This window comes from Alligator mississippiensis, chromosome 1 (assembly GCF_030867095.1).
Source record: "Alligator mississippiensis isolate rAllMis1 chromosome 1, rAllMis1, whole genome shotgun sequence".
NCBI classification, from domain to species: domain Eukaryota; kingdom Metazoa; phylum Chordata; order Crocodylia; family Alligatoridae; genus Alligator; species Alligator mississippiensis.
In genome coordinates this window covers 138,422,957-138,448,063 of record NC_081824.1, presented here as the reverse complement: position 1 = coordinate 138,448,063, position 25,107 = coordinate 138,422,957, and the positions used below count along the sequence as shown (strand labels likewise).

The window sequence follows — 25,107 nt, the reverse complement described above, 5'->3', positions numbered from 1 at the left end:
CTGAATGTAGCATCAGACTTAACCGATTTGGCTCAAACCGGTTTATGCAATGTCTGTCCCAGACCCCTTGCTGGTTTAAGATAAACCAGACTCCCACAGCATCCCGGCATGCTCTCTGGGCTGGGCAGAGCTCTCTGCTCCACAGAAGGGCTGGCCCCTCCCCTCTGCTCCCGGGCTGGAGCTCGGCACAGGCTTGCAGGCACAGCAGAGTCTGCTGGCTTCTCTGCTGAGCAGGGATTAGTCCCCCTCCCCTCTGCCTTACGCAGACACCTCAGCATTAGCTAGCAGACCACATGCTGGCTATGGTCCGTGCTATGGTAGACAACAGGAAGACAGGTATTTTGGAGCTAATCAACAGGTAGATAAATGTCCTTCCTCGGAAAAGCTGTTTAAGCAGAGCTTGGAGAGAGACTTGGTTTTCTTAATGGGTTGATAAACACGGAGTTAGGGGTGATAAACACTGTGTGATCAATTCCCTGTGGGCTGGTTGGGGGGGGCTGAGGCAGGGATAATCAGTGTCCTGCTGGGGCCTGGCCACACCCCCCTCAGCTCAGCACTGGAAGGAGGGTTGCTCTAGCACCCCCCCCACCCACCCGCCTTCTAACCTCAGCCACTGTAGGCACATGCCTGTATTTCTGGAATGAAAAGGGAATGTCTATCCACCTCCACATCGGTTCAAGCTTTGCAGGTTAAACTAACCTGCAAAAACTGAATCAATTCAGACTCAGGCTCTCTGAATGTCTGTCCCTAGTCCAGGAGATCATCTAGTCCAACCCCCTGCTGAAAGCATGACCAAGCCCAACTAGATCATCCCAGCCAAGGCTTTGTCTAGCCTGGTCTTGAAAACTTCAAAGGATGGAGATTCCATCACCTCTCTGGGTAACCTATTCTAGTGTTTTACTACCCTCCCTATGAGAAAGCTTTTTCAAATATCTAACCTAAACTTCTCATGCTGCAACTTGAGACTACGGCTCCTTGTTCTGTCATCTGCCACCACTGAGAACAGTCCAGCTCCATCCTCTTCAGAGCCACCCTTCAAGTAGCTGAAAGATGCTATTAAATACTCCATCAATCTTCTCTTCTCCATACTAAATAAGCTCAGCTCCCTCAGCCTCTCCTCATAAGTCATGTGTCCCAGGCCCCTCACCATTTTTGTGGCCTCTGCTGGACTCTCTCCAATTTGTCCACATCCTTTCTGTATTGGGGGGCCCAAAACTGGACACAGTATTCTAGATATGACCTCACCAGTGCTGAATAGAGGGGAAGAATCACTTCCCTAAACCTGCTGACAATTCAGCACAGTATGCCATTAGCCTTCTTGAAAACACAGGCACACTGTTGTTCACATTCAGCTTATTGTGTATTATAACCCCCAGGTCCTTTTCTGCAGAGCTGCTGCTTAGCCAGTTGGTCCCCAGTCTGTAGAGGAGCATGGGGTAGTTCCATCCTAAGTGAAAGACTTTGTACTTCTCCTTACTGAACCTCATGAGATTTCTTTTGGTCCAATTCTCCAATTTGTACAGCTCTCTGAATCTTAGCTGTACTCTCCAGCACATCTACTTCTTCCCCCAGCTTGGTGTCATCTGCAAACTTGCTGAGGGTGCACTCCCATCCCATCTTCAGAATCACCAATAAAGATATTGAACAAAACCAACCCCAGGACCAACCCCTGGGACACTCCATTTGATACCAGCTGCCAACTAGACATAGTGCCATTGATTACTTCCCTCTGAGCCTGATGATCCCACCAGTTTTCTATTCACCCTACAGTCTGTCCATACAAGCCATACCTCCTTAGCTTGCTTGTGAGAATGTTATGGGAGACTGTATCAGAAGCCTTGCTAAAGTCAAGATATATCATATTCACTGCTCTTCCATGGAGCCAGTCATCTCGTTGTATATAGTAGCTGGAACTGCCTTCACCTCTTTATGCTGTATTTACTCAAATCTATGACTAGGGTTTTTTTCTTAAATCGGCATGGGGAAAAGAGCCCCTTCTCTCAGATTCATGTACAAAGCAGAAGGGTCAGGGGTAGGGGACTGGGGAGGCTGGCAGCTGCTGCAACTCTGAATGTGATCCTGAGCCCAGGTTCGGCCCAGTCAGACCAACAGCTGCTGCTTGCCCCCCTACTGCTTGCCCTCTGTAGCTTACTGTCAGGCACAGCTCAGCTTCAAGCTTGGGCTGGAATTCCTCCCGGGAATGGAGCACGTAGAAACTGTTCCCTGCCCACCAAATCAGCAGTGCTGACACTGCTGCATGGCCTGGCAGGGGCCACACTTCACGTGCTGTGCTCCATGATTTGGGAAGGAATAGAGCCCCACAGGGTCTGATAGTAAAGCAGGGGGTTGCCGGAGAGGAAAGAAAGAAGGGAAGTGGCAGAGAATGTGGAGAACCAGTGGGGGCAAGAGGAGGGACAGAGACTGTGGGAAGCTGGGGGTGTGGGCTCCAGGGGGAGGAACTGGGAGAGGCAGAGGCCAAGGTGCTCATCTGACCTCCCCCCCCACTCCCTGTCACTGCAGTCCCTGTAGTATGTAGGGGGTGAATTTCATAGATTTCATAGACATTAGGGCTGGAAGGGACCTCAAGAGATCATCAAGTCCAGCTCCCTGCTCCAGGGGCAGGAAGTCAGCTAGGGTCAAAGGATCCCAACAAGATAAGCATCCAAACGTTCCTTGAATGAGTCCAGAGTGGGTGCCTTCACCACTTCTGGAGGGAGACTATTCCAGGCCTTGGGGGCTCCGACAGTAAAGGGGGCTCCTTATGTCCAGCCTAAAACAGTCATGGAGGAGTTTATGACCATTGGTCCTTCTTACCCCTTAGGGTTCTCTGGTGAACATTCCCCCAGATCCTTATGCACACCCATTACATACTTATAGGCAGCCACCAGGTCACCCTAAATACTCTTTATTTCTTGTTTTCTTATAGTATTTACCTAAACCTAAGATGACCCTGAATTTAAGCCAACCTTCCAGTAATTAGATCCTATACCTGGAAAATTATAACACATTTATAAATTTTCCATATATGGAATCTAATTATTGAGGGGCCATCTTAGGTTTAGGTAAATATTATAAGACACCAAGAAATAAAGACTATCTAGAGTATGTTTGGTATACTTAATATACCTCCAGTATTCATTTGGTCACCATGTATTTTTTAATATATTGCTGCCCTAACATTAACTTTATTTAATAAAGCTCCCACTCCCCATCCCAAAGCAACTGATTTTTTAAGACTGCTAAACTGTGTTCAACGTAAATAGCTTTTTACACGAACAGAAAAAGGCACATCACTCACACAAGGGGAACTCTGTTACAAAAATTTCAAACCTTTTGCTCCCAAGCACAGATACTGCAACTGCTCAGTTAAAGAAGTATAACACAGATAAAACAACCTATTTGTTCCTAATCGAGTTCTCAAAAATGACCAAATCATTTTTGCTCAAACTTCTGACAAAATGTGGAGTGAAGCAAAACATGAGAGATTTCAACTCAAGCAGCTGAAAGTTGGGAGAGTTAACTAAAAACTGCATCAAATTATGGAAACCATTGTATAACCCTAACTGTAGGTGGTGCTAGTAGTTCTGTGTATAATGAGAAACCAAAAACAGGGCTTGAACTGCCCTTTTTCTGTCAAACACTGACCAAAAAAAAACAAGCCACAACTGAAAAGACATCCAGCCACATTAAAGGGAAAATAATTTTAAAGTAAACTCAAAAAAGCAAAATAACTCAGTTAAGTCTGGCTGGTTGATAGCAGTTTGTCCTTAGATCCCCCTTCTGTGTTTTAATTATTGCCATAATGAATATACAAAATTAAAAATAATACAGAAGTCTAGGATGGCTACAATACCACCGGAATTAAGCAAGAAACTGTTTCCCCCCTCCTGGTTAAAAGGTTACATTGCTTTAATTTGATGCGATTTACTACCCTATTTCTGATGAGTTATTTTTGTTCTAAATGGAACCAATTTACATAAAAATGTATATCAGTGACTTACATAGCAATTACCATGCAAGCAATTCCCACAGGCTAAAAAACAAAATTGTCCATATCATCTCTAACACACTAATTATATCCTTTGAAAAGATATGGCTATTTAAAATCAAGCCAGTAATTTTCCTGTTTAGTTGTTAATGAAGCACTGTGTCCCAGAGTCAGGAAAACTGATAACAGCTCCATATTGGCAAAATATGGGATAACCCTTTTATTAAAGCACCAATTGATTCTCTCTCTTGCAACTTACCATTAACATTTTATGCAGGTCCTCTTCAAAAGAATCTATATTGCAGTCAATCTTCTGCAAGTCATCTAACACCTCCCGTAACATAAACTGGTAATATTGCTTCATTAGTAGGCCACCCTTCAGGACTTCTTTACACTCTCTCACTAGCTGCAAGAGAAAAAGCAAAAAACTTCAGTTGGTCAATTGGCTATACTCATTTCCTTGGGGATTTAGGAACTGAAAATTTAAATATTATGCATAACTATTAGGCTTTTCTGGCCTTTGCAGGCTAGCTAAACACATCTATAGGAAAGCTGTGCGCTAGTTCTCCAAGACCAACTAACTTTTATTATGCCATTCTTATTTACTGGAAGTAGGGATGACAGCAAATATTTCAGATGTTTCCCTTACTTTTCCCCTCACAATAAGTTACTACCAGTAGTTAGATAACCGGACATGGGGCCTAATATTTCTAGATCAATGTTTCAAATGCACAGAAAGTCAGAAACAAAATAAGGTGAATGTAACAGCTGCTAGCAGCTGATGGCTTAGGCACCACAGCACCAAAAAAAAAAAAATACCACGAATAAAAAACAGCTAGTGACTTCAGGCAGTTTCAAGGGAAAAGGCCAAGAACCAAACAAATAAGTGACTAACAATAGCCAGCGTTGATCAAGGTGCAAGCACATGAATGGGGCTGCCCATTCTATACCTGGCTCAACAAAACATGGAGCTTCACAGCATTTATACACATCCTCTAGGAGTTGCTGGGGAAGGAGAAGGAATACTTTAATTACAGCAGCTCCAAAAGCTGCTCTAATTAAAGCACCTGGAGCATCTCTTGTATCAGCATCCGCTTGTCGAACAAGCTTTATTCCATAAAGCGCCCCCCCTCACCCCCACCCCCAGCGCCACCATTTTGAAGCGTGGGGACACTGATGCATGAGACACTGGAGGCTGCTGAAGAGTGGTAATTACCATGCTCCAGCAGACTCAATTAAATCAGATTAAACTAAATCTGCTCCAATGCGCTATAATTACAGCATGTCAGAGCAGCTTCTGACAGAGGCTTGCTGCTCATGTATAGGCACCCTTAGACAACAAAGCACTGGAAGCATATAGCAGAGAGAAATTCTGCGCTGGAAAAAAGACTGCCTGGATAAGCTAGTAGGTTCTTTCCTATCCCCAGCCTTCTGTTATTCTGAAACATGTCTCACTAAGTCAAGTTCTTTCACTTTTCTTGAACAGTGATTAAAGCAAGGAAAGGAAGGGAAGTGGAAGAAAGCTGGTTTTTCTTTTCCTTTTTTTAGTTTATTAGAAATGATATGACAAGAGTGACTGATTCTCTTCCAGCCCCCACAAAAAAAGGATATAGTGTATCCTAGACAGGAACATTTAAAAATGTTGCATAATTTATACTGCAGCAACACTAAGGACCCCATGTCATGGATTAGGACCCTGTCCTGCCAGGTACTGTACAAACAGAAAAGAAAGGCTCCCACAATCACTGACCACTACAGCTATTTTAAAACCATTTCCACAATCAACTGAAAAAAAGACTTAGTTTCAGAATAAACAGTAAGTTTATATTACACTATACTATAGTTTATATTTTAACTATATTTATACACGGTAAATATATTTATACTAGCTGCTATGTATAAATATACTAGTTTAAAAATGATACACAATTTTGGGCAGAAATGAATGTCCACTAAAACAGCTGAGTTTATTCTCCCTAAGATGACTGAATCACATTTGAAAAGTTCCCAATTACATGCCCTAACAATCTAACCACTTCTGTCCATTAATCTAGCAAAGGGCCCATGCTACAATTACATCCAGAAAGCTGCTATGTATATTTACTTATTTGTTTCAGTAAACAATCTTTTTGCGTCTCTATATGGGTCTGATATTGTATAATCAAACATTCAACACACTGGACCAACGAATTTCTTTGTCAAGACTTACTATACAGTGGACACAATTACATGAGAGGCCTGTAGTTGCCAGACACCTGGCACAGTGTTTACTGTGCAGTAGCTCCGGCGAACATCTTTTAAGTGACACTACTACACAGAAGCCTAACAATACTGCGCAGTAGTGTATCAGCACTACTAGTTCTGTGACACGCTACTGTGCAGTCAGCGTCTCATGTAGACGCGCCCAGTGACCACTTACTAGTTTCCAGCATTAACAAAACTTTCTTTAGGTAAAGTCTTTCTTAGTTTGTAAAACATGCTTGGGAAAAGAAATGGCTAGATTACAAATGTATGAAGAACAAATTTATTTTAATTTAAGACATTAACAAAAACAATTAATCTAGCAGTGTCAATTGATAGTGGCCTAAAATAGCTCCAGATTAGCTTCATCTAAGAAACCTGAATTACAGATAAGGAATTTCTTTCTCTACTCCCAGTCATTTTCTAATTTGGACTAAAACGAGGCAAGTAGTAGTGTCCACTGACTCCAAAGTAAAAGAAAGAAAAGCCCTTACCAAAAAAATAAAATAAAATAAAAAAAAAATCACAGCATTCAGCACATGCGTAATCATGGTGAAGTCTGACTTCAAAGAACCAACAGGTGGCAACCTTACACATTTCTTCTACTAAAGACTTTCTGTTCTCAGCATGGGAAGTAGCCAGGGTCTCACGAGAATGGGCTCTAAATGCTGGCAGAAAAGACCCTGTAGGTTTAAAAGCAGAAAAAAATATGGGATTCTTCCTCTAATCAAGATGGATATATTTTTTCAACCTATATTTTTCAATCAATCTATTATAAGTGGGCTTCATTAGGCCTCCAACTGCATCAACTGTGCTATAATCTCTTCCTTGAGAGATTTTAAAGAAAGGCAAAATATATCCAGACACAAAAGAGGACGTCTGCCTCCATCTTACATGGCTAAAGAAATTCTGACAAGAAAAGACATTTATGAAACGAGGAACATAGGCCTGACAGCCCAAGATGTGTAGTAGTATGGGGTGGCGCTTTTCTCCTTCTTACATTAGAATAAAAAAATTGTCCTTGGAATTTACTTGCTGGTAAATCTGAAATGCAGTCCATTTTAAACATTAAGGATCAAAGTGATCAAGGCTTTTTTGCTTGATATTTTTCTGTCTGAATAAATTAGAAGACAAAAATAATGCCTATGCCTTATTGTTTCATATTCCAAAAAGAGCTGAACATCTGCTCTGAGTCCAAATTAGGGCATTATGGCTGCTTGCAGGCATTAAAAAACAAACACAACCCCCCCCCCCCCCCAGTGTTTTATTTTAAACTCTTTGCACTCCTGTGCTAAGCGCAGCACACGCCCAGAAGAGGCATCACATTAGGTGGATCTGGCTAGTATCTGTGTAGATAGGGCACTTAAGTGGGGCTTTTCTGGTGCTTTTATCTAATAGCTGATTGAATCAGCTTTATCTAAAAGCACCAAAAGGCCGTGTTGAAGCACCCAATATATATAGACACTGCAAAGCCAGGTTGAAGTAATGTGCCCCTTTTTTTTTTTTAATCTCTTAAGGAAGATCTTTCTATACTGGGATTAGAGATGGAATTCAGAAAGAAGCAGCAATCAAAAGGCCAAGCTGAAGCAGACAACTAGAGTGCCAACATTTCAGCATTATTTTGGAGTTGAGTAACACAGATGCCTCCTATTTCTATTTAATGCATCTTTTGCAAGAACTTTGGGGCAGTACATATATCAGGTTCCCTAACCTGACAAAAGAAAAAAAATCTAAAATAGCATTCCCTGGCTTGACCGTATTGAAGAATTTGGGAATTATGGTTATATCAGACCTAATCTACATAGGTCATGAAGGACCTAAATTGCTGTAGACTCTTTTAAAAATACTGATTGGGATCATGAATACTTATTGAGGTTTCCATTCTCTTTAATGAACTAATTAACCAAAGGCGAGAATTTCTAGTGACATTTTTTATTGGACCAACTGTATATTTGGAAGAGCTGTTGGATAAGCTTTCAAGCATCAAGTGTCCTTCCATAGGACTCTAAAGAAGTGGAGGGGGAGGTAAGTGAAGGTGGTTACTTCTTGCTAACTGTGGAAACTGCTGGCTAAAAGGCTGGAGAATAATGAGGGAAAGACAAACTAATGGGATGCCATCTTATTTCTGCAGTGTGATGGAGAAGACCCATCAGAATGACATTTCCTCACAGGCCCTCATATACAAGGAAACCCAAGACTTCTTACAGCAGTGGTTTTCAACCTTTTTTCATTTGTAACCTCCTAAAAAAATTCTAATGGAGGTCAGGACCCCTTTGGAAATTTCAAATGGAGGTGTGGAACCCTCTGAATTGTAAGTGTGAGTATTCACATACTTTGATTGATCATAGTCATCTTTTGTGAACCCCTTAGACAGTCTGCAAACAACTGGAGTCCTCAGACAACAGGTTGAAAACCAGTGTCCTAGAGGAAACCCTAGAGGAAGGAAAGAAACTGTCCTAGAAGCAGTCTTCAAAAACCTGAATCAGTGGGTTACCAGGTCTGGGGCTATGCTGTAGTTTGGAAATTAATGTTGGAATATCTGGAAGACGACAACCTGAAAAAGCTATTTCTAAAACAGTAGGGTCATGGTTTGTTTAGGTCTGCCTGAATGAAATCATCTTGTAGGATCAGCAGCATCTTTCAAAGTCTAGTCCAGGCTCTGCCCAAATAGCTAATCTCCTTGGAAAGAGACAGCTGTAAAAAAGAGCTTAGAAAGGAAGTAATCTATATATGGTTGCAACAAGAGTGACTTTGTTGTCTTGCCTGTTATCTCATGGGCCCAGTACTGTAATCAAATCTATGGAAATATTCCTAAGTGTGGTTGACAAAAGTATATTTTCTTCCCATGCCCTCAGAAACAAGGATGCCAAGGATCCCTGAAAGAATCCCTATATGGTAGAAAGAAAATGCCTCAGAAGGAGTCTTCAGAGGCTTACATCAATTGGTTAACAGGTCTGGGACTTGATTTTTAATTTGTATTTTATTTTTCTTGTTAGGCTGCACTGAACTTTAAAGTTTGGGCAGAGGTCATGAGTTCATCAAAAAAGATGAAAAATGGAAATGGGGGAGTTGATAAGTAGAAGAAATACAGTTGGGTGGGCATGGGAATGCAGACAGGAAAGAAGCTCATATCCTCACCTCTTGAGTCAGTGACTGATCACTGCACCTAGCAAGTGCAGAAGAAAAATTCAAGTATGCATTCCTCAAGGATATCATACTAGATATGGGGTGGGCAATTATTTCAGCTGGAGGGTAGCTTAATAAGTTTTGGTAAGCTGCCCAGGGCTGCAAGGGTAGCCCCACCACTTGACAGGTGCCCCGCCCCCTGGTCACCATCTTGGGACCGGAAGTCCTGCCCCTCACCCCTTACCTTTGCCACCAGACATCACTCCCCTTTTGGGAGGTGGGTTTGACATCTCGGAACCAGAAAAAAAAAAGTCATATACTAAAAGTCAAACACCCACTATATTTTAATGTTATTACAAAAAATATTTTTGTCATAATTTGTGTTTGCATACCATGTATACAGCTCTGGCTACAGCTGTGGACCACAAGCACCCTAAAGACTGCTGCTACCACTGGTGGTGGCGGCTGTGCACCATTGGGTGGGGGGGGGAAAGTGTGTGGAGCGGGTCCCCATACCCCCTGCCCACCTGAGCGCCATGTTCCTGCCAGCCCCCTGGTCGCAGACTCTGTGCTTCTGCCAGCCCCAGCCCCACACTCCCCACCCTGCCCTGCCCAGCTGCAGCTCCCTCTGCCGCTCTCTCGCATCACTTCCCTACCTGCTACCCAGAACAAGTACTGCTGCAGGGACACAAGGAGGGGCCACTGAATGCCAAGGAAGCCAAGCAGGTCCCCCAGCTGCTGCAGCAGTGGCAGCAGCAGCCCCAACCAGAAGCTGCATGCTGGCTGGGCTGGGCCCTTCTGCACATCAGGGTGGGAGCAAGACACAAAGGCTGGACAGGGTACAATTAATTAGTGGGTGTCCGTGGAACAGAAGAAATTGCCTGGCAGGCCAGATCTGACGCGTGGGTCGTATTTTGCCCGCCCCGTACCAGATCATACTAATTATGCTCAGGTGCAACACACAACTGTTGCCAAAACTATTTCAACTGTACTGTGGAAAAGGCCTGCAGCTTATAATAGAAATGGAACATTATTATCTAAATTAAAGGCTGATAATTAAGGCTGTGTGAAGCTTTGGTCACTGATTCAATTTGGAGGAGATCCGGCCCGATTCAGCAGCCAAATCTCCGAATCTGAATCAAACTGGGAGACCCATTAATCTCTCCGAATCAAATCGGAAGCCTCAGATTCGATTCAGAGAGATTAGGAGAGATTCAATGATTTGGCCATAGACAAAGCTTTATGTTTTTGATACGTACCTTGAGGTACTAGGCGCGGCTCGTGAATACTGAGATGGTGGGGTGGATGGAGCGTCCCACGGGAGAGCCGGGGGGGGGGGGGGGGTGTCCCCTGCACATTTGGCAGCGGACCCAGAAGTGGACCAGAAATACTTCCAGGTCCACTGCATAGCAAGGGGGGGTCTTTCCCCCAACTCGGCGACTGGTGCCACCTGGGGTCCCCCCATGGTCGATCACCAAGCCAGGGGGGCGGTCATACTTCTGGTCCATTTCCGGGTCTGCTGCCGAGCGTGCAGGGGACCTCCCCCCACTGCACTCCCATGGGACGCTCCATCCACCCCACCATCTTAGCATTCATGACCCGCACCTGGTACCTTGAGGTACATAGAAAAAACACATAAAGCTGTATCTATGGCCGAATCTCTGATTCTCCAAATCAGAATCGAATCTTCAGATTCCGCCGAATCAAATTGGGACAGTGATCCAAATCAGAGAACTGAATCACTGTCCCCCAAATCAGGCAGAGTCCGAATTGAATACTGCCCATGTCACACACCCTTATTTATAATCCTTTATCAACAGTTTTGATTCCTGGAAGTCTAAATCAAGAAGTATATTTAGTAAACAAAGGACTGCATATGCAATATGTATATACTATAATAAAAGGAAATTTAATGATTCATTCTGTATTGCTATTTCTGAAACAAATTTTAAAACAACTAATAGACAAGATAAGCATAATTAAAGGAAAGAAAGCTATTTTTAATAAAGCTTTTGAACCGAACCTGCTTAATACTCAAGAGAGATGGTTCCCCAGCAGGCCTTTGTTCCAACCTCAACTTGAGACATTCATGGATAACATTGAGCAGAACTCGGCAAAGGACCAGGAATGCAGGTTCAAAAGATGGTAAGTCCATAGATTTCAGTTCTTCCCATGATACAGGACTGCATTTTTGCTCAGAGGAAGGTGGGGAATTTAACAACTGCACATAATCTGAACACAACATCGGATCTGGGAATTCTGAAAACTGTAACAAAAACAATTATAAATATTGTGAGATGAATTTTAAATCATTTTAGAGCTATCAACATTTAAAAAAGACACATCAGAAGAGACTGACTCTTAAAAGAGACAAACAACAAAAGAAGGGACCGATTCTTAAAATCTTACAATAACATGCATAAAAAAGACTATTTTTAAAGAGCCAGTCTCTTTTTAAATTACCATGCTCTAATTTACCCAAAGGTCTGAAACACCATGAATAAATTTTAATTAAAAAACAAAAAAAACCTAAGGTTACCAGGGTGAGAAAAAAAAACCAAAAAGCAGATGTGGACACTTGACAGTGAACATCTTTAAATTTACATTCTAAGCTCAAAAAATGATTAAGCTTTCCCAATAAAGCAGAAGGCTCCTTGACTTCACAAAACCAGTTTTCATGATAGCCTAGAATAATATTACACCCAATACAACACAAGCACAAGCAGTCAAATCATTTTAGCGTATTTAAGAGATCTTTTCTAGATATAAACTTTAAAAAGGCTTTAAAATACTTTACATCAGTGGGTTATTCTGAAAAAAACCCCTACAATGTAATGTGCTACCATCCTGTAAAAAAACCTGACATATGAAAGGTGTACCACTGTATTAATGTTTACAAAGAAATGATCACTCATTACACTCCTAAACTCTCCTACAACCTTGGAATATCCTCCAGACAGATCCGTCAAATGTTGTCATTTTTCATAAAACTGAAATTGGACTATGTAAATAATACATTAAAACTTTTGTGCTATTTACTGTTAAAATCTAGCTCCAGCCAGACAGATATTTTCACATAATATTTTTTTTTAAGCTATGAACAATTCTGCAGGCAACCTGTGTTTTAGGCAGAACTGCTAGGGTTAACTCACTGGATGGTAATTTAGAGCAGACATTCGTCTTTTAATACACATACAACTCTCATTGATGTTAACCTATGCTCTACATTAACCAAGGAAAAAAATATTCCCTTAAAGACCTTAGAATTTACTCTGTTCTATTCTATGCCTTCCACTAATATGTTAAGAAACATGAATAGCACCTGTTACATATGATTTTCTCCTTTTTCTTTAGTGCCAAATTTGCATAGCACCGATTAAAATGAGAGGTAAATGGATTAATAAAAAAAGTAGATTGAATGACATAATATAGCCATGGAAGTTGAAAATTTTAAACATTCTATCTTTAGTCTCATCAACTACCAGAAAACAAAAAAGGATGTGTTTATTCCCTTACACCCACATACACATTTTTGACATTTTGTTCCTACTGCATCGTGCAAGCTCTGGTTTCCCAGGAACAGCCTCAGAGTATTATCGTTTCTGACAAACACAGCTTTCAGTTTATTATTATTTTTAATACATGATGTTTCTGGACTGTCAAACAGGATGTTTCAGGACTGTCAAACTAATTTCCCAGCAATGTGGCATACCCACTGTTTTTTTTTTAATGTTGGCACAAAACCAGCTGCCAGCTGCAGATTCCAAAAGAGATTTTAAAAAAAAGCAATAAACTGTTACATAAACACAAAGATAGAAAATTCTTTGGGGTTTGTCCAGACCAACAAATCACCTTAAGGACAAAACAGCTGCTGAACGCTCTTTGGATTAGATGCCTTTCACAATCAGTAAAACTATGTCTTATATATTGGATAATAACATTGATTCCTTGTACAAACCCCCAATACCATTCCCCACCCCTCAAAAAATAAGGATGGAAAGAAGTCCTTTGTTCCAGCAATCTATTCAAATTGAAACCTCAATATTTTCCCCCATGCTCTAGTTCAGGGTTGTTCAACTTGCATGTTAATTTGCAGTCCCCAGCTCCCACCTGGCTGCCACTCCTTGCACTGCAGCAGGAGCTGAGGGCTCCCTGTACTTCCTCCCTCCACCCCCAGCATGGTGCAGGAGGAAGTGGCCTCCACATATAGCACTGTGCAGGGGGAAGTATTTGTGTGTGGCATGGTGCACCATGTTAGAGCACGTGGGATGGGTGTCATTGTATAGCATGGTGTGGCCCCAGGGGCACCTGACCAGTGTTGGTGAGGCCTGCATAGCTTGTGGCCCCCAGTTGCTTATGAGTTGGACAGCCCTGCTCTAGCTTTGTCTCAGTCACTTCTCCCATTTCTACTTGGGATAAGTAGAAGAGATTGCCTTTTCAGCCAATCAACTCTTGATTCTCAGGTGACCCAAGGTCTTGAAAGATAGGGATCTCCTTCTCCTCAGCCCAAAAAGGATGACTACACTGGTCAAATATTGGCCTCAGTGAAGGCAAAGGGAATTTTGTATGTAGCATTAATAGGATCAGGATTTAACCCACTATGTCCATAGCATTCCCAGTCTCTGCTGCACTAAATCACAAGTCCAAGGTGGGTCAATCTATAGAGAAATTCTGTAGCATATCTTCTTACACATTTATGAACTTGCATGTAAAGCTGTCTCTCATTGGGACTAGTTGATTTACAAGAAAAGTAACTGCTTCTTTCCAAGGCAGTATCAACATGACTTCCTACCAAATTCCATTTTATTTACCTTGCTCTAGGGACAGCTCATGTGTTTCCTATTAAAGAGTCACTGGATAAAAACAACAAACAACCATAACCCATCCCAACAGCAAGGGAGTCTCTTCATCTAAGAGCCCTTTCCCACTGTGTTACAGTCAGCTACTCTGTGGCTTGCTTTCCCTCTGGCCCTATGTCAAGAGTGCAGCTGGGTCTACACAACAGTCAAGGTACAGAAGGTATCTCAAGTGGACGGTGCAGTGATTAGGGCACTCTCCTGGGGTGTGGGAGATACAGGTCTGAATCCCTCTAGACAAAGAGGGAAAGGAACAAAGCTTACCACTTTCTGGGCAAGTGCTCTAGCTGCTGGGCTCTTATGTAAAAAGTGGGCACTGGAATCATCACCTTAGGCCATGTCTTTAAAAAGTATGAACAGGTTACCTTTATACACAAAGGGACATTGTAGGTGTTCAATATCTCATAGGTGCCTAATTTAGGGCTGCGGGAAACCACCTAAATACAGTCTAAACAGGAAAGAAAGGTAGGATGTCAGGACCTCTGCTTCTTAGGCATTTTCTAGTGGCTGGCCTTGGCATCATCCCTGTGAATCCAAATCCTAGGCATCTAAATCTCCCCATTCAGAGTACAGGAAACCAAGATGCCCAACTTGGATTTGGAAAGGCTATTTTAGGAGCGGGGCACCGAATTTCAGGCTTGAGAGCACTTAGCTTTGATATTCCTAGTACCTTTGTGAATGTTGTCCTTAAATGCCTAAAGCCTATTAAAAAATAAATGAAAAATGGGACTCAGGCAATTTATAGAAAGACAGATATATTTTACACACACACACACACACACACACACACACACACCCTGTTTGTCTGTCTATAAATTGTCTGAGTCCCATTTTTCATTTATTTTTCAATAGGCTTTAGGTACTTAAAATGTTTACACACACACACACACATCTATGTATCTGTCTGTGTGTACATAAACTACCCAGGTCTCATCTTTTACTGTAAACACATACACTCCCCATAGATCTCTAATGCTAAAACACACAATTGAAAACTGTATCTTTAAAGGTCCTGATCCTATAATGACTTTCACACTGATGGATTCTATCATCTGCAGAGAGGTCATAAGTAGCACAGTTTAAGCATAATGAATTATGTTTTATATAAAATCTGAAAATTAATTTAAAACAAATCAGAAAATGAATTCAGCTTTCATAAAACATGTGTTTTATATTATACTAACATTTGAAATCTATATTCTTTTTTAAAAGAAATATAGAAAATACTTAACATTTCTTTGATTTACAAGAAAAAAAAATCTAAGTAGCCACAGTTGTTAAAATAAAATTTCTTCGCATTTTGCAAAATGTGTGTGTGTGTGTGTGTGTGTGTGTGTGTGTGTGTGTGTATATATATATATATATTCTTCCATGGTCAGTTTTATAAGCATACTTTAGAGACATTAACAAAGGTCAATAATAAAACATTAGTCATGTAAATAGAACAAAGAGCAGCCTGAGTCACATTGGAAAAAACAGTACAAATAAATAATTCAGTGTATTGTCAGATACACAGAATAAGCCAACTGAAAAACATTTCCTCACTTCTTTCAATTCATAGTAATCTGTTAACACAACAAGTATTGCATTTTAGAAAAGTGTAATGTTTCAGTCTGACCATTTTCTTTTTAAATTAGCTGTTTTTTAAATTTGGGACTGTCAGAAAAGTTTACAAACATTGTTTCACAAGATTCCTCCAACACGATTCCTTGTGTCATGTTAACAGGTATTAAAAGAGGAGGACAACAACTGAATGCAATGAAATAGTTTAGTGAAATATTAATGCTAAAGTAATGGAAGCATAGTAATTTTTTTCCAAAAAAGAATAATGGTCAGTACATCTTGGAAGTTTTCCACCCCTTGGTTCTCAGAGCCGCTCTAATTAAAGCGCCCCTTCCACCCTCCACTCTGGAGCATGTATATACACACCCGTTCTGCGCAGTAAAGTATTACGGCAAAAACCATACTAACGCGCAGGAAAATTAAGCTACTGCCCATTAAGCATGACTAAAAAAGTGTGCACTTTTGCTATTGTGCACTAGGGCAGCCTAATGCACATGTAGTTAGTACCTCATGTTAGAGGTACTAAACTTAATGCACAGTAGCAAAAACACATTAATAAACATGTAGACGCACCCAGGGAGAAAGAAATATTCAAAACCAATTTTTCAATCATGAAAATTACTTTTCAGTCCCATTCACTTCTAAGTACTCTGACCTACATACTGAGACAAACTTTAACATGTGATTTCTACTTTTTCACCAATAAACATATGAATGCATCTTCTTCATAAGCTGCACAGAATGGCACATTTGCTCATACATATGGTGATTTACAATAGCATCAATGTTTTCAGTCAAATCTTTTAGTACATACAATGAAAGCCATTTGAGGCTAGGAGCAGATTCGACCAATATTTTCTATTTATTATTTGATGAGAACAAAATCATCATTGTCTTTTCCATCATCAAGTTACTTCATAAATAAGTACTTATTAATCCTCAACTGACATCTGGGAGTTAAGTACTATTATCCTTTTTTTAAATAGGAAAGCAGTAGCAAATGGAGTCCAGCAACTTGTCCAAGACTACAGGGAGCATTTACATCACAGACTGCATTAAAACACAAGGACAAGTCAGGGAGAGACCCCTAGACCAAGTGGTTTTCAAACTTCCTGGTCACGGAACCCTTTTAGATTATTTCTTCTGCCATGGAACCCCCTACCCACATCCCTGGAGCCATAAGACCCAACAAAGGCAATGCACCAGTTCCCAGCCCACTCTGCCATTACCTCCAAGCTCTTTTCAGAATCCCTGATGACTTACTGTGGAATTCAAGGGTTCCACAGGGCGCAGTTGGAAAACCACCGCACTAGACTATGCCACCTAACTGTGAGAAGAAATAACCCTGATTACCAATATTATTAATATATTAATTGTTTGAAAGTGAGGTAACATTGCTTATGTCATGATTAATTAATGCATTAATAATAGGACATGTAGGATGTTTATTCATATCTGTGTGTGATTTCTTATGACAGTACTTTATGACATGAGTTTATAATCCATGACAATACTGAACTAAATTACTAGTAATTATTTCTCCATGTAAGCTAATGGAGAACACTATCAAAACACTCAAAGTAACATAATTATTAATTTCAAAGTAAGGAACAACCAATGTACTATGCTGCATAGAAACTCAATTACATGATCAGATACTGTTTCTAAAATAAAGTACCCCAAAAGCCTAAATGGCATTGCGGCTACATCACCTGTGGAAACTCAATCTTAAATCCTGCCTTACACTGAAGGTTCTAAGTCCATAACAAATTATCCCAGTTCTTTGTAACTATATGAGACTTCAACTACTGTACTCAGTTTATTACTTCCATCACAGCTTCTCTATTAATTTACTCATTCATTTCTAATGTTCAGCACATTGTATTTATACCACTTAAAATGTAGATTAAATGCCAACAAGAAAACTTAAGAGACTTAAACTCTTTGCTTCCACAGATTTTAAGGCCAGAAAGGGTCATAATTTCTGACATCATGCATAAATCAAGCCATAGCATTTCATTCAGTTATGCCAACATGTACGCCCAATAACTTGTGCTTGATTGAAGTGTATCTTCCAGAAAGACATCCAGGCTCTGGCTGAAGACAAGGGGTGAAGAATCCACCACTCTGTATGGTAGGTATTCCAATGGTTAACCAATCTCACTGTTAAACATTTGTGCCTATTTTCTAGTTTCAATGTGTCTGGTTTTACTTTTCAACTATTCAAAGCTTTAATAAGTTAAAGGATATACTGTCAGTGTGGTTTAATCTTCAAATGTGACTAGGGACTTAATTTTTGGCATTGAGACCAAAGGAAAGCTTTACTGGTATAGTTGGATTAGGACTTCTTCAAAGCATACCATATTTCTCTCATTAAATCATTGTGATTTACTCAAATTCTCAAATTATTGACCATTTCAAATATCAAATTACCTGAAAAAATATGACATTTAGAAAACTGCTTTCAACAACTGGACCAAGAATGGCCTACAAAAGCAGACGGAGTGGGTGACGGAGGGTGATGATCACCCCTCAGACATTTCCAATGTACCAGGCAGTATCCTGCTGTGATGCCCCACTGCCCTGAATATGCTGCCTCCTGAATGGAGAGTATTATATCGTCTTTAACAAAGTGCCATGGATAGATTGATCAATCTTGTCCAAAAGTGGCTATACTGTGTTACTTTTGATATACTAACTGGCCATCCTACATCCAGTTTCAGAGATTGTGCGTAACACTTTGAAGCTGCTAAGGTCCATTGTGGAATTAAGGTTGAAAACCACTGTTTTAACATCTGCAACAGATTCTTGAAATTTAACATTTATTCCTAATAAATAAGAGAGAAAAGTAACTAAGTGTTTCAATCTGCAGGGATTATGCAGCAAGCAGGAAGGTATGCCCAAAATGCCAGAGAATATACGTTTTTAGAAAACAGAAAAATGTATTTTAAAACAAGTTGCCAGGTGAAATCCCCTGATTTGACTATGGCAGCCTACAGCAGGAACAATACTGTGGGGAGAAAAGGTATTCCCAGTTATGCCAGCAAGGGACCTACCTCCAGCTGGTGATCACTCTTTACCAATGCCATACGTGCCCTTTGCAAGGAACCATGCATTAGCTTGTGAAGTCTTAAAATTAGCTTCCTCAACCCCATTTGCTTCAGTGCTTTATCTACAAATGGCCTGTAAATAGAGGTCAAACAGTGTTTGTTGCAGCCTGCCTCAGCACTGCACTCAGGAATAACCCAAGAGGCAGAGTCATCCTCAGATTCAAGCCTATCAAGCTTCCTTGATAAATGGTCCTGTGGCTGAAAGTCAAAATTTGGCTTATTGGTTAAACTGTTTTTGATGGCTTGTCTGAGTTCTTCAACATTTTCTTCAGAGATCTGTTCTTCACCTTCACTTTCCTCTGTGCACGTTCCTGAGGATTCCTTTACTTCAGTTTCCCTATCAACTTCCTCTTCCTCTGGATCATTATCCTTGGATGGTCGAGGAGAAGGGATTTCAAACACTGGCCAGCCAATGTCAGACAGATTCTTGATGCCCAAAACAGTTCCCATAATCCTTAGTTTTTGATTTAAGTCTTTTGTAATGTTCAACCACAGACAAAGTGCCTGCACCCTGTCTTGGAAGTCCTTTGCAGCATACTTTTCATAGTCCTTTTGAAGGGCCTGCAAAGATGGATAAAGTGCTTCTATATACTCTAACAGCTCCATTATCCGCTTCACTTGCTCAAATGAGACCCGCTGGCGATGAAGGTGTTCATGGTAACTTGAATAACCCAAAGTGCTAGCTCCATGGGCTGTTTTACAGTGTCCTTCTCCTGAAGTACCATTGAGGCTAGCTCCATTTTTTACGCAAGAGAAGTTTCCATAGTTCACTTTGAAGGTGAGAATTTCATTAATAATATCTGGGATGGCTTGACGGGCCGTATATAGATGTAAGTCTTGGTCATTAATGCTCCGGCCAGCATGCCAAGCTTGCAGCTCAAGCCACATTAGTTCGTTGGATCCATTCAACCCGAAAGAGGAGCTGTTTTCCTGTCCTCTCTGCTCCCTATCCTTTTTCTTTGAGACTGAGGTAAGCTTTAACAAAAGCCGCAAGGTTTCAAAGAATTTTAAACGATCTGCTGGGCAATCAGTCCTAGAAGTCTGGCGCGCGGGTCTGGCTATAGGCATGGGCACAGAAACTGGAAGCTTAGCATTGCTACAGCCAAGGCTGAGGTAAGGCTTATTGAGATCAACATCTGGAATTGATTTTTTTGGCAACCCACCAACCGAGTCTAACATGAATGAGCACTGAACATTTTTCTTGTGATCTCTTTCAGTTGTCCTAAGAGTGGCTCGGATCTTTTTTCCCTGCTTATAGCTGTGCTCTTCCACGCTCTCACCGGTTTTGCCGCTGTCTTTATGTGGAGACTGAGATGGTGCACTCATCTTTTCTGTAAGAAAAATTGAGAAAAAAGAATTTGATTCCAGCAAATGGATGAAATAAGACCTTTTCCAGACAACCTACTTCTACATTTCACAAGTCTTATTTTACTTTTATTTTCTACCCACACAGTTCAAGTGTTCTATTGACCTCAAGCAACGTTTCAAAATAACAGTGTATGCACATTATCTGATATTGTCAACTGTGCAGCTCACCTATCAGTAGTACCAGCAAGTGATCAGTTTGGTTCTTCCCGCCCCTCCTGCCCGCACCATTTTTTGTCACCTCTGTAGCACAGATATGGTCTTAGACAATTAGCACAATCCCAAACACACATATACCCATCAAAAAAGGTTATAAGCCAGGAACAGGACTGGAATGGTTTCCAAGCCATTTTTATGAATGCATGTTACATGCACACACACACACACACAACACTATGCTACAAGAATACTACTAAGATTGCAAAATCAAGTACTCAAAAGATTGAAAAAGCCAGAGTTAAGGATGCTTGTGCAATTCTAATTAGCTCCCCCCTTATGCATGCATAATTTTTAAGTCACAATCACAGTGTTTATTCCACAGAACCCTTGTTTCATTCAATGCACAGAATGGATGGAACCATTTAACGAGCAACTATTCAATGCTTGGCTTTCTTCTCATTGTTCAATGTTTGCCTCTGTGACTATATCCTTCACACTAATAATTCATAAAAAAACCTATGATAAAATGATTCATACTTTGCCCTGGAGAAAGATTTATTAAAGTATGAAAAGTTCTCATAGGCTCTTCTGTGGTACTCACCACTGCATCATCCATGTGCCCCTTACGTATCAACAGATGTACATTCAAAATATGCCTGTGTAACTGCCTCCATTTCACATACAGGAAATGAGGCACAGAGAAATTAGTCAGAACTAACTACAGGCAGTGCTCGACTTACAACGTTTCAAGTTACAACGTTTTGCACTTACAATGTTTATAAACTGACACCCTGTTTCAACTTTCTGATGTCAGTTTCCACTTTGCAATGCTTGATCCGACGCCACACCATACCAGAGAACAAGTTCGCTAGAGAACATCTCCATGGAGAACATCTGTCCAAACTTCCTTGGACACTTTCTTTAAGAAAGCAGACAAGACTCCAGAAAAACCTGCAGCCAAGACTCTTGAGAAGACTCCAGCCAAGAGCCCTTCAAAAAGTCCAGCAAAGTCACTTCAAAGAAGTCCTTCCAAATAAATATGATTGCTATTTACAATATAAATACATTAATGTAGCCATATTACTAATCTATAATTGACTGACTACAACATTTGTGGTTATTTTTGGTGAAAATAGAGTATCGGGCCTTGGTTCAGTTACCAATCCCCCGTTTATAACACTGTTTCCTATGGAAAAATCAGTTCTGAGTTACAACGTTTTGACTTAAGACAGGAACCAACTGTGTCATAAATCCAACGACTGCCTGTACTTGTTTTGGGTGCCCTATGCAAGACAACCTTGACCTGATTTTTCAGACTACTTAGCACTTCATAAGCATGTCTGCATTACACTGAACTATGCTATGGAGAAATGCCACACAAAGTGTGCCACACAAACTCAGCGGCATGATGGGAAAAAAAAATGTATCTACTGCAGCACTACCCTAATGAGGTTTCCCAAGATACTGGTGGTCACCCAGAGTTACTCTCAAAGCAGCTGTATTTTTTCATCATCTAGTGTATGAGAGAGCAGAGCATGGTTTCGGGGCAGTGCTTCTAGCATGATCCAACATACTGCAGACCTATCTATATGTTAAAAGCTACTGTGCCCCCCCTGCTTTCTCCTAACTGTGCTGTTTCCACATTTTGCAAGTCAGGTCCCTGGCATGTCAAGTTGGGTACCAAGAAAATGCAAAACACAAAATTAGTAATAACCTGTGAAAAACATGGTTTAAGGCAGTGGTTTCCAAACTTTTTAGACTAAAGGCACCCCTTCAGAAAATGTTAGCCCTTAGCTTTCACTAGTTTTTTTTTACTACAGAAAAAATATAGAGCAATTCTTTTGTTGCAAAAACTTGGAAAGATCACAACAGGTCAGAACGTTTTTGACACTCTGGATTCCTATTTGAAATCTCTGGGTTTATCTTGTGAATCCTGTGCAGGCATTGGCATATGTTACAGTGCTAGTACTGCATATATCCTTTGCATAGAATGAAACAAAAAGTATTAAGGTAAGGAAAAAATAGGACATGACCATGTAGTAATTTAATTAAAAGAATATCATATGTGCAAAAAAAGGGGTCAAATTAAGGATATATAAGCAACCTTAATTCTATTGTATCTTAATTGCTGAATGCATGGCTTTGCAATTTTCCTAAAAGTTCATCTAACAAGTTTTGTGTGTGCATGTACATGTGTATATATGTATGTGTGGTTTTAAAGGTTTAAAAAAAATAACTGGCTAAAATGTTCATCATATGGCATCATATGGACCATGGATCATCAGGACTAAGTACAGACATTTGGGAGGTTAGATCTAAAGGTTTCAGCCTGCTGGGCTAAGTAAAGACATTTGGGGGCATTATGGGGAGGTTAAATTGATTCAATTTATGGGAGGTTAAATCAAGTTAAAAAATGGCCACCCAATTTAAATTTAGCTTGTCCCGGAGCCAGCCTAACACTTACAGATCTGGTATCAGTGACCAGCAATCAACCTAAACCCATAACCGAACAGTTCCATGCAAACAAACCGGTCTAAAAATTGCAGAACCCAGTTTAAGATAAACCTGGATCAATGCAGTGTCAGACTAATTAAATTTACCTGAAACTGGTATGTGGAACTTCTGTCCACTTCACCTGAGCAGCCCTGGAGCAAGGTAAAAACTCAGCCACTAGCCCCAGCCCCAGGGCGAGTCTTTTCAGTCCCCACTTCCTCACACTGGTCTATTTTTTGCCCCCTTACCCCTCCCCCCGCAGCCAGCGCTCTCAACCCCCATCCCACAAACCACTTGCAGCCACATTTATGAGCGTTTGCCGCTGCTGGAGCCAAGCAAGTAAGTCCTGGTGGAGGGAGGGGTAGGAGGGGTGGGGGTGTAGGTTTGCTGGGGGGGGGTCTCACCCCACCCCTCACAAGTCACACCGCCCCACACCCTCAGGTTGCACCTGCCCCCTATTTTTCTGGCAGACCCCTGATCCTCTCCAGCCTGCTGGACCCTCAACCCTCTGCTTAGGCCCCCTACCATCCTGACTTACCTATGGGTGACTGGTGCCACCTTAGTTAGCGCCGGGGGGGGGCAGTCCCCCGCAGCCAATCTCACCGGCCAGGAAGTGGCCTCAGCACTCCCAGAAGTGGCGGCAGCACTGCATCCGGCACTCCCACTGCCCAGCCGGTGCTCTCAGCGGGGGCACCAGCGCTCCCACCTGCCCCCCCGCTCATCGCCTAAGGAAGGAGTGTGGCCTGTCAGGGGGTGCACCAGTGCTCTCAGGGGGTGCACGTGCACCCTTGTGCTCTGCCTACATGTCACCACCAGACTTTCCTGATATCAGGCAGCCATTTTGAATCAATTTAATCTTCCCCTAATGCCCCCAAATATCTGCACTTAACCCAGCAGGCTGAAACCTATAGATCTACTACATCTATCTTAGCCACCTGATCAGAGTAACTGATAGCAGTAGTAAACTGTCAGGGACACTCTGAAGGGATACTTGTCAAAGGGTTGCACAGATATCTGATAACAGAAAAATGGTGCAACCAGAAGGAGTGTGCTTTAGTGAACAGACACTTTTGCCCATTCATCCTAAGCTAACCCCATCTGTCCTATCTACTCCAGCCTAGATTCATAGATTGTAAGGGTCTGGAAGGGATCTCACAAGATCATTGGGTCCAGCCCCCACTGCACTAGGCAAGAAAGACAACTAGGGTCAGGTAACCCCACCGAGATGACTGTCCAGTCTCCTGGTTTTCCCCAGGGGTGCCGTGGTGAACAGTTGTTCACCGAGCTCTTGATGTATTTCCCTGATATAACTGTAAGCTGCTACCAAGTCCTCTCTCAGCCTTCTCTTTTTTAGACTGAAGAGGCCCAAGTCTCTCAGCCTTTCCTAGCAAGTCTCTGATCACATGGGTGGCTCTTCTCTGGACTCTCTCAAGTTTTTCCACATCCTTGTTGAAGTGCAGCGCCCAGAACTGGACACAGTACTCCAGCTGCCATCTCACCAGTGCTATCCCTGTCAAAGCCTTTTTTTCCTTACCCCAGAGCTTCTTTCCAGTTTACCTACTTCTTAACTATGTGTTCCAAGTAGTTTCAGTCTCCTTGTGGGCCGTGCCCAGTCTCCTGTCTCCCCTCTCCATCCCCACCCCCCAGCCAACTTCTGCAACTGTTGGTCTCTAATCTCTTAACCCAGCCAGTCCCAGTTCCCTCCTCTCATTATGCCTGATCTGACCTGTCCCTCTTCCTCCATCAGCCTCCAGTTGTCCCCATACTACCAATCCACACTGGCTCCTAAAAACCAGCCTCCTTCTTTCAGTTCTTTATCCAGAGCCAGTTTCCCCCTATCCAATAACTCCAAGCCTTCTGTCCAGACAATCCCAGTCTCTGTCTAACTTCAGTTCCTTATTCCAACTAGCTGCAGTTTTCCTCCTAAATCCCCTTTATAGCTTCCCAGACTGGAGTGCCAGTCCAACACTGAGATGAGAAACCTGAGGGATAACTTTACTTCTCCTGTTCCCATCCTCTATAGATCCATCCTTCATTCCTTTTGCAATTGAATTTGTTGCTTTCCTCCTCCATGCTGTCCTGGCAAGTAGTTGGAACATTAGAACCAAAGGAAAGAGTTTCCCTGCTCTACTGGCCTCATATATTGGCATTTCATCCTTAAAAGAGAGTTGAAGAGCCTTGAAGTTTATAGAGAGGAGAGGATTAC

The 25,107-nt window shown here is 41.6% G+C and overlaps 1 protein-coding gene across 7 annotated transcripts in view; it reads right to left on the bottom strand.

Annotated features, from left to right (window-relative positions):
- Window positions 1-25,107, bottom strand: part of MAP3K4 (mitogen-activated protein kinase kinase kinase 4) — a 194,861-nt gene that overhangs the window by 55,897 nt on the left and 113,857 nt on the right. For all 7 annotated transcript variants that reach the window (XM_059714695.1, XM_019479788.2, XM_059714723.1 and 4 more), the window contains 3 exons: window positions 18,831-20,215; window positions 11,379-11,621; window positions 4,248-4,394 (listed from right to left, as the gene is read on the bottom strand). In XM_059714695.1, the coding sequence (XP_059570678.1) occupies window positions 4,248-4,394; window positions 11,379-11,621; window positions 18,831-20,215 (1,775 nt within the window). The remainder of the gene's footprint in view (window positions 1-4,247; window positions 4,395-11,378; window positions 11,622-18,830; window positions 20,216-25,107) is intronic.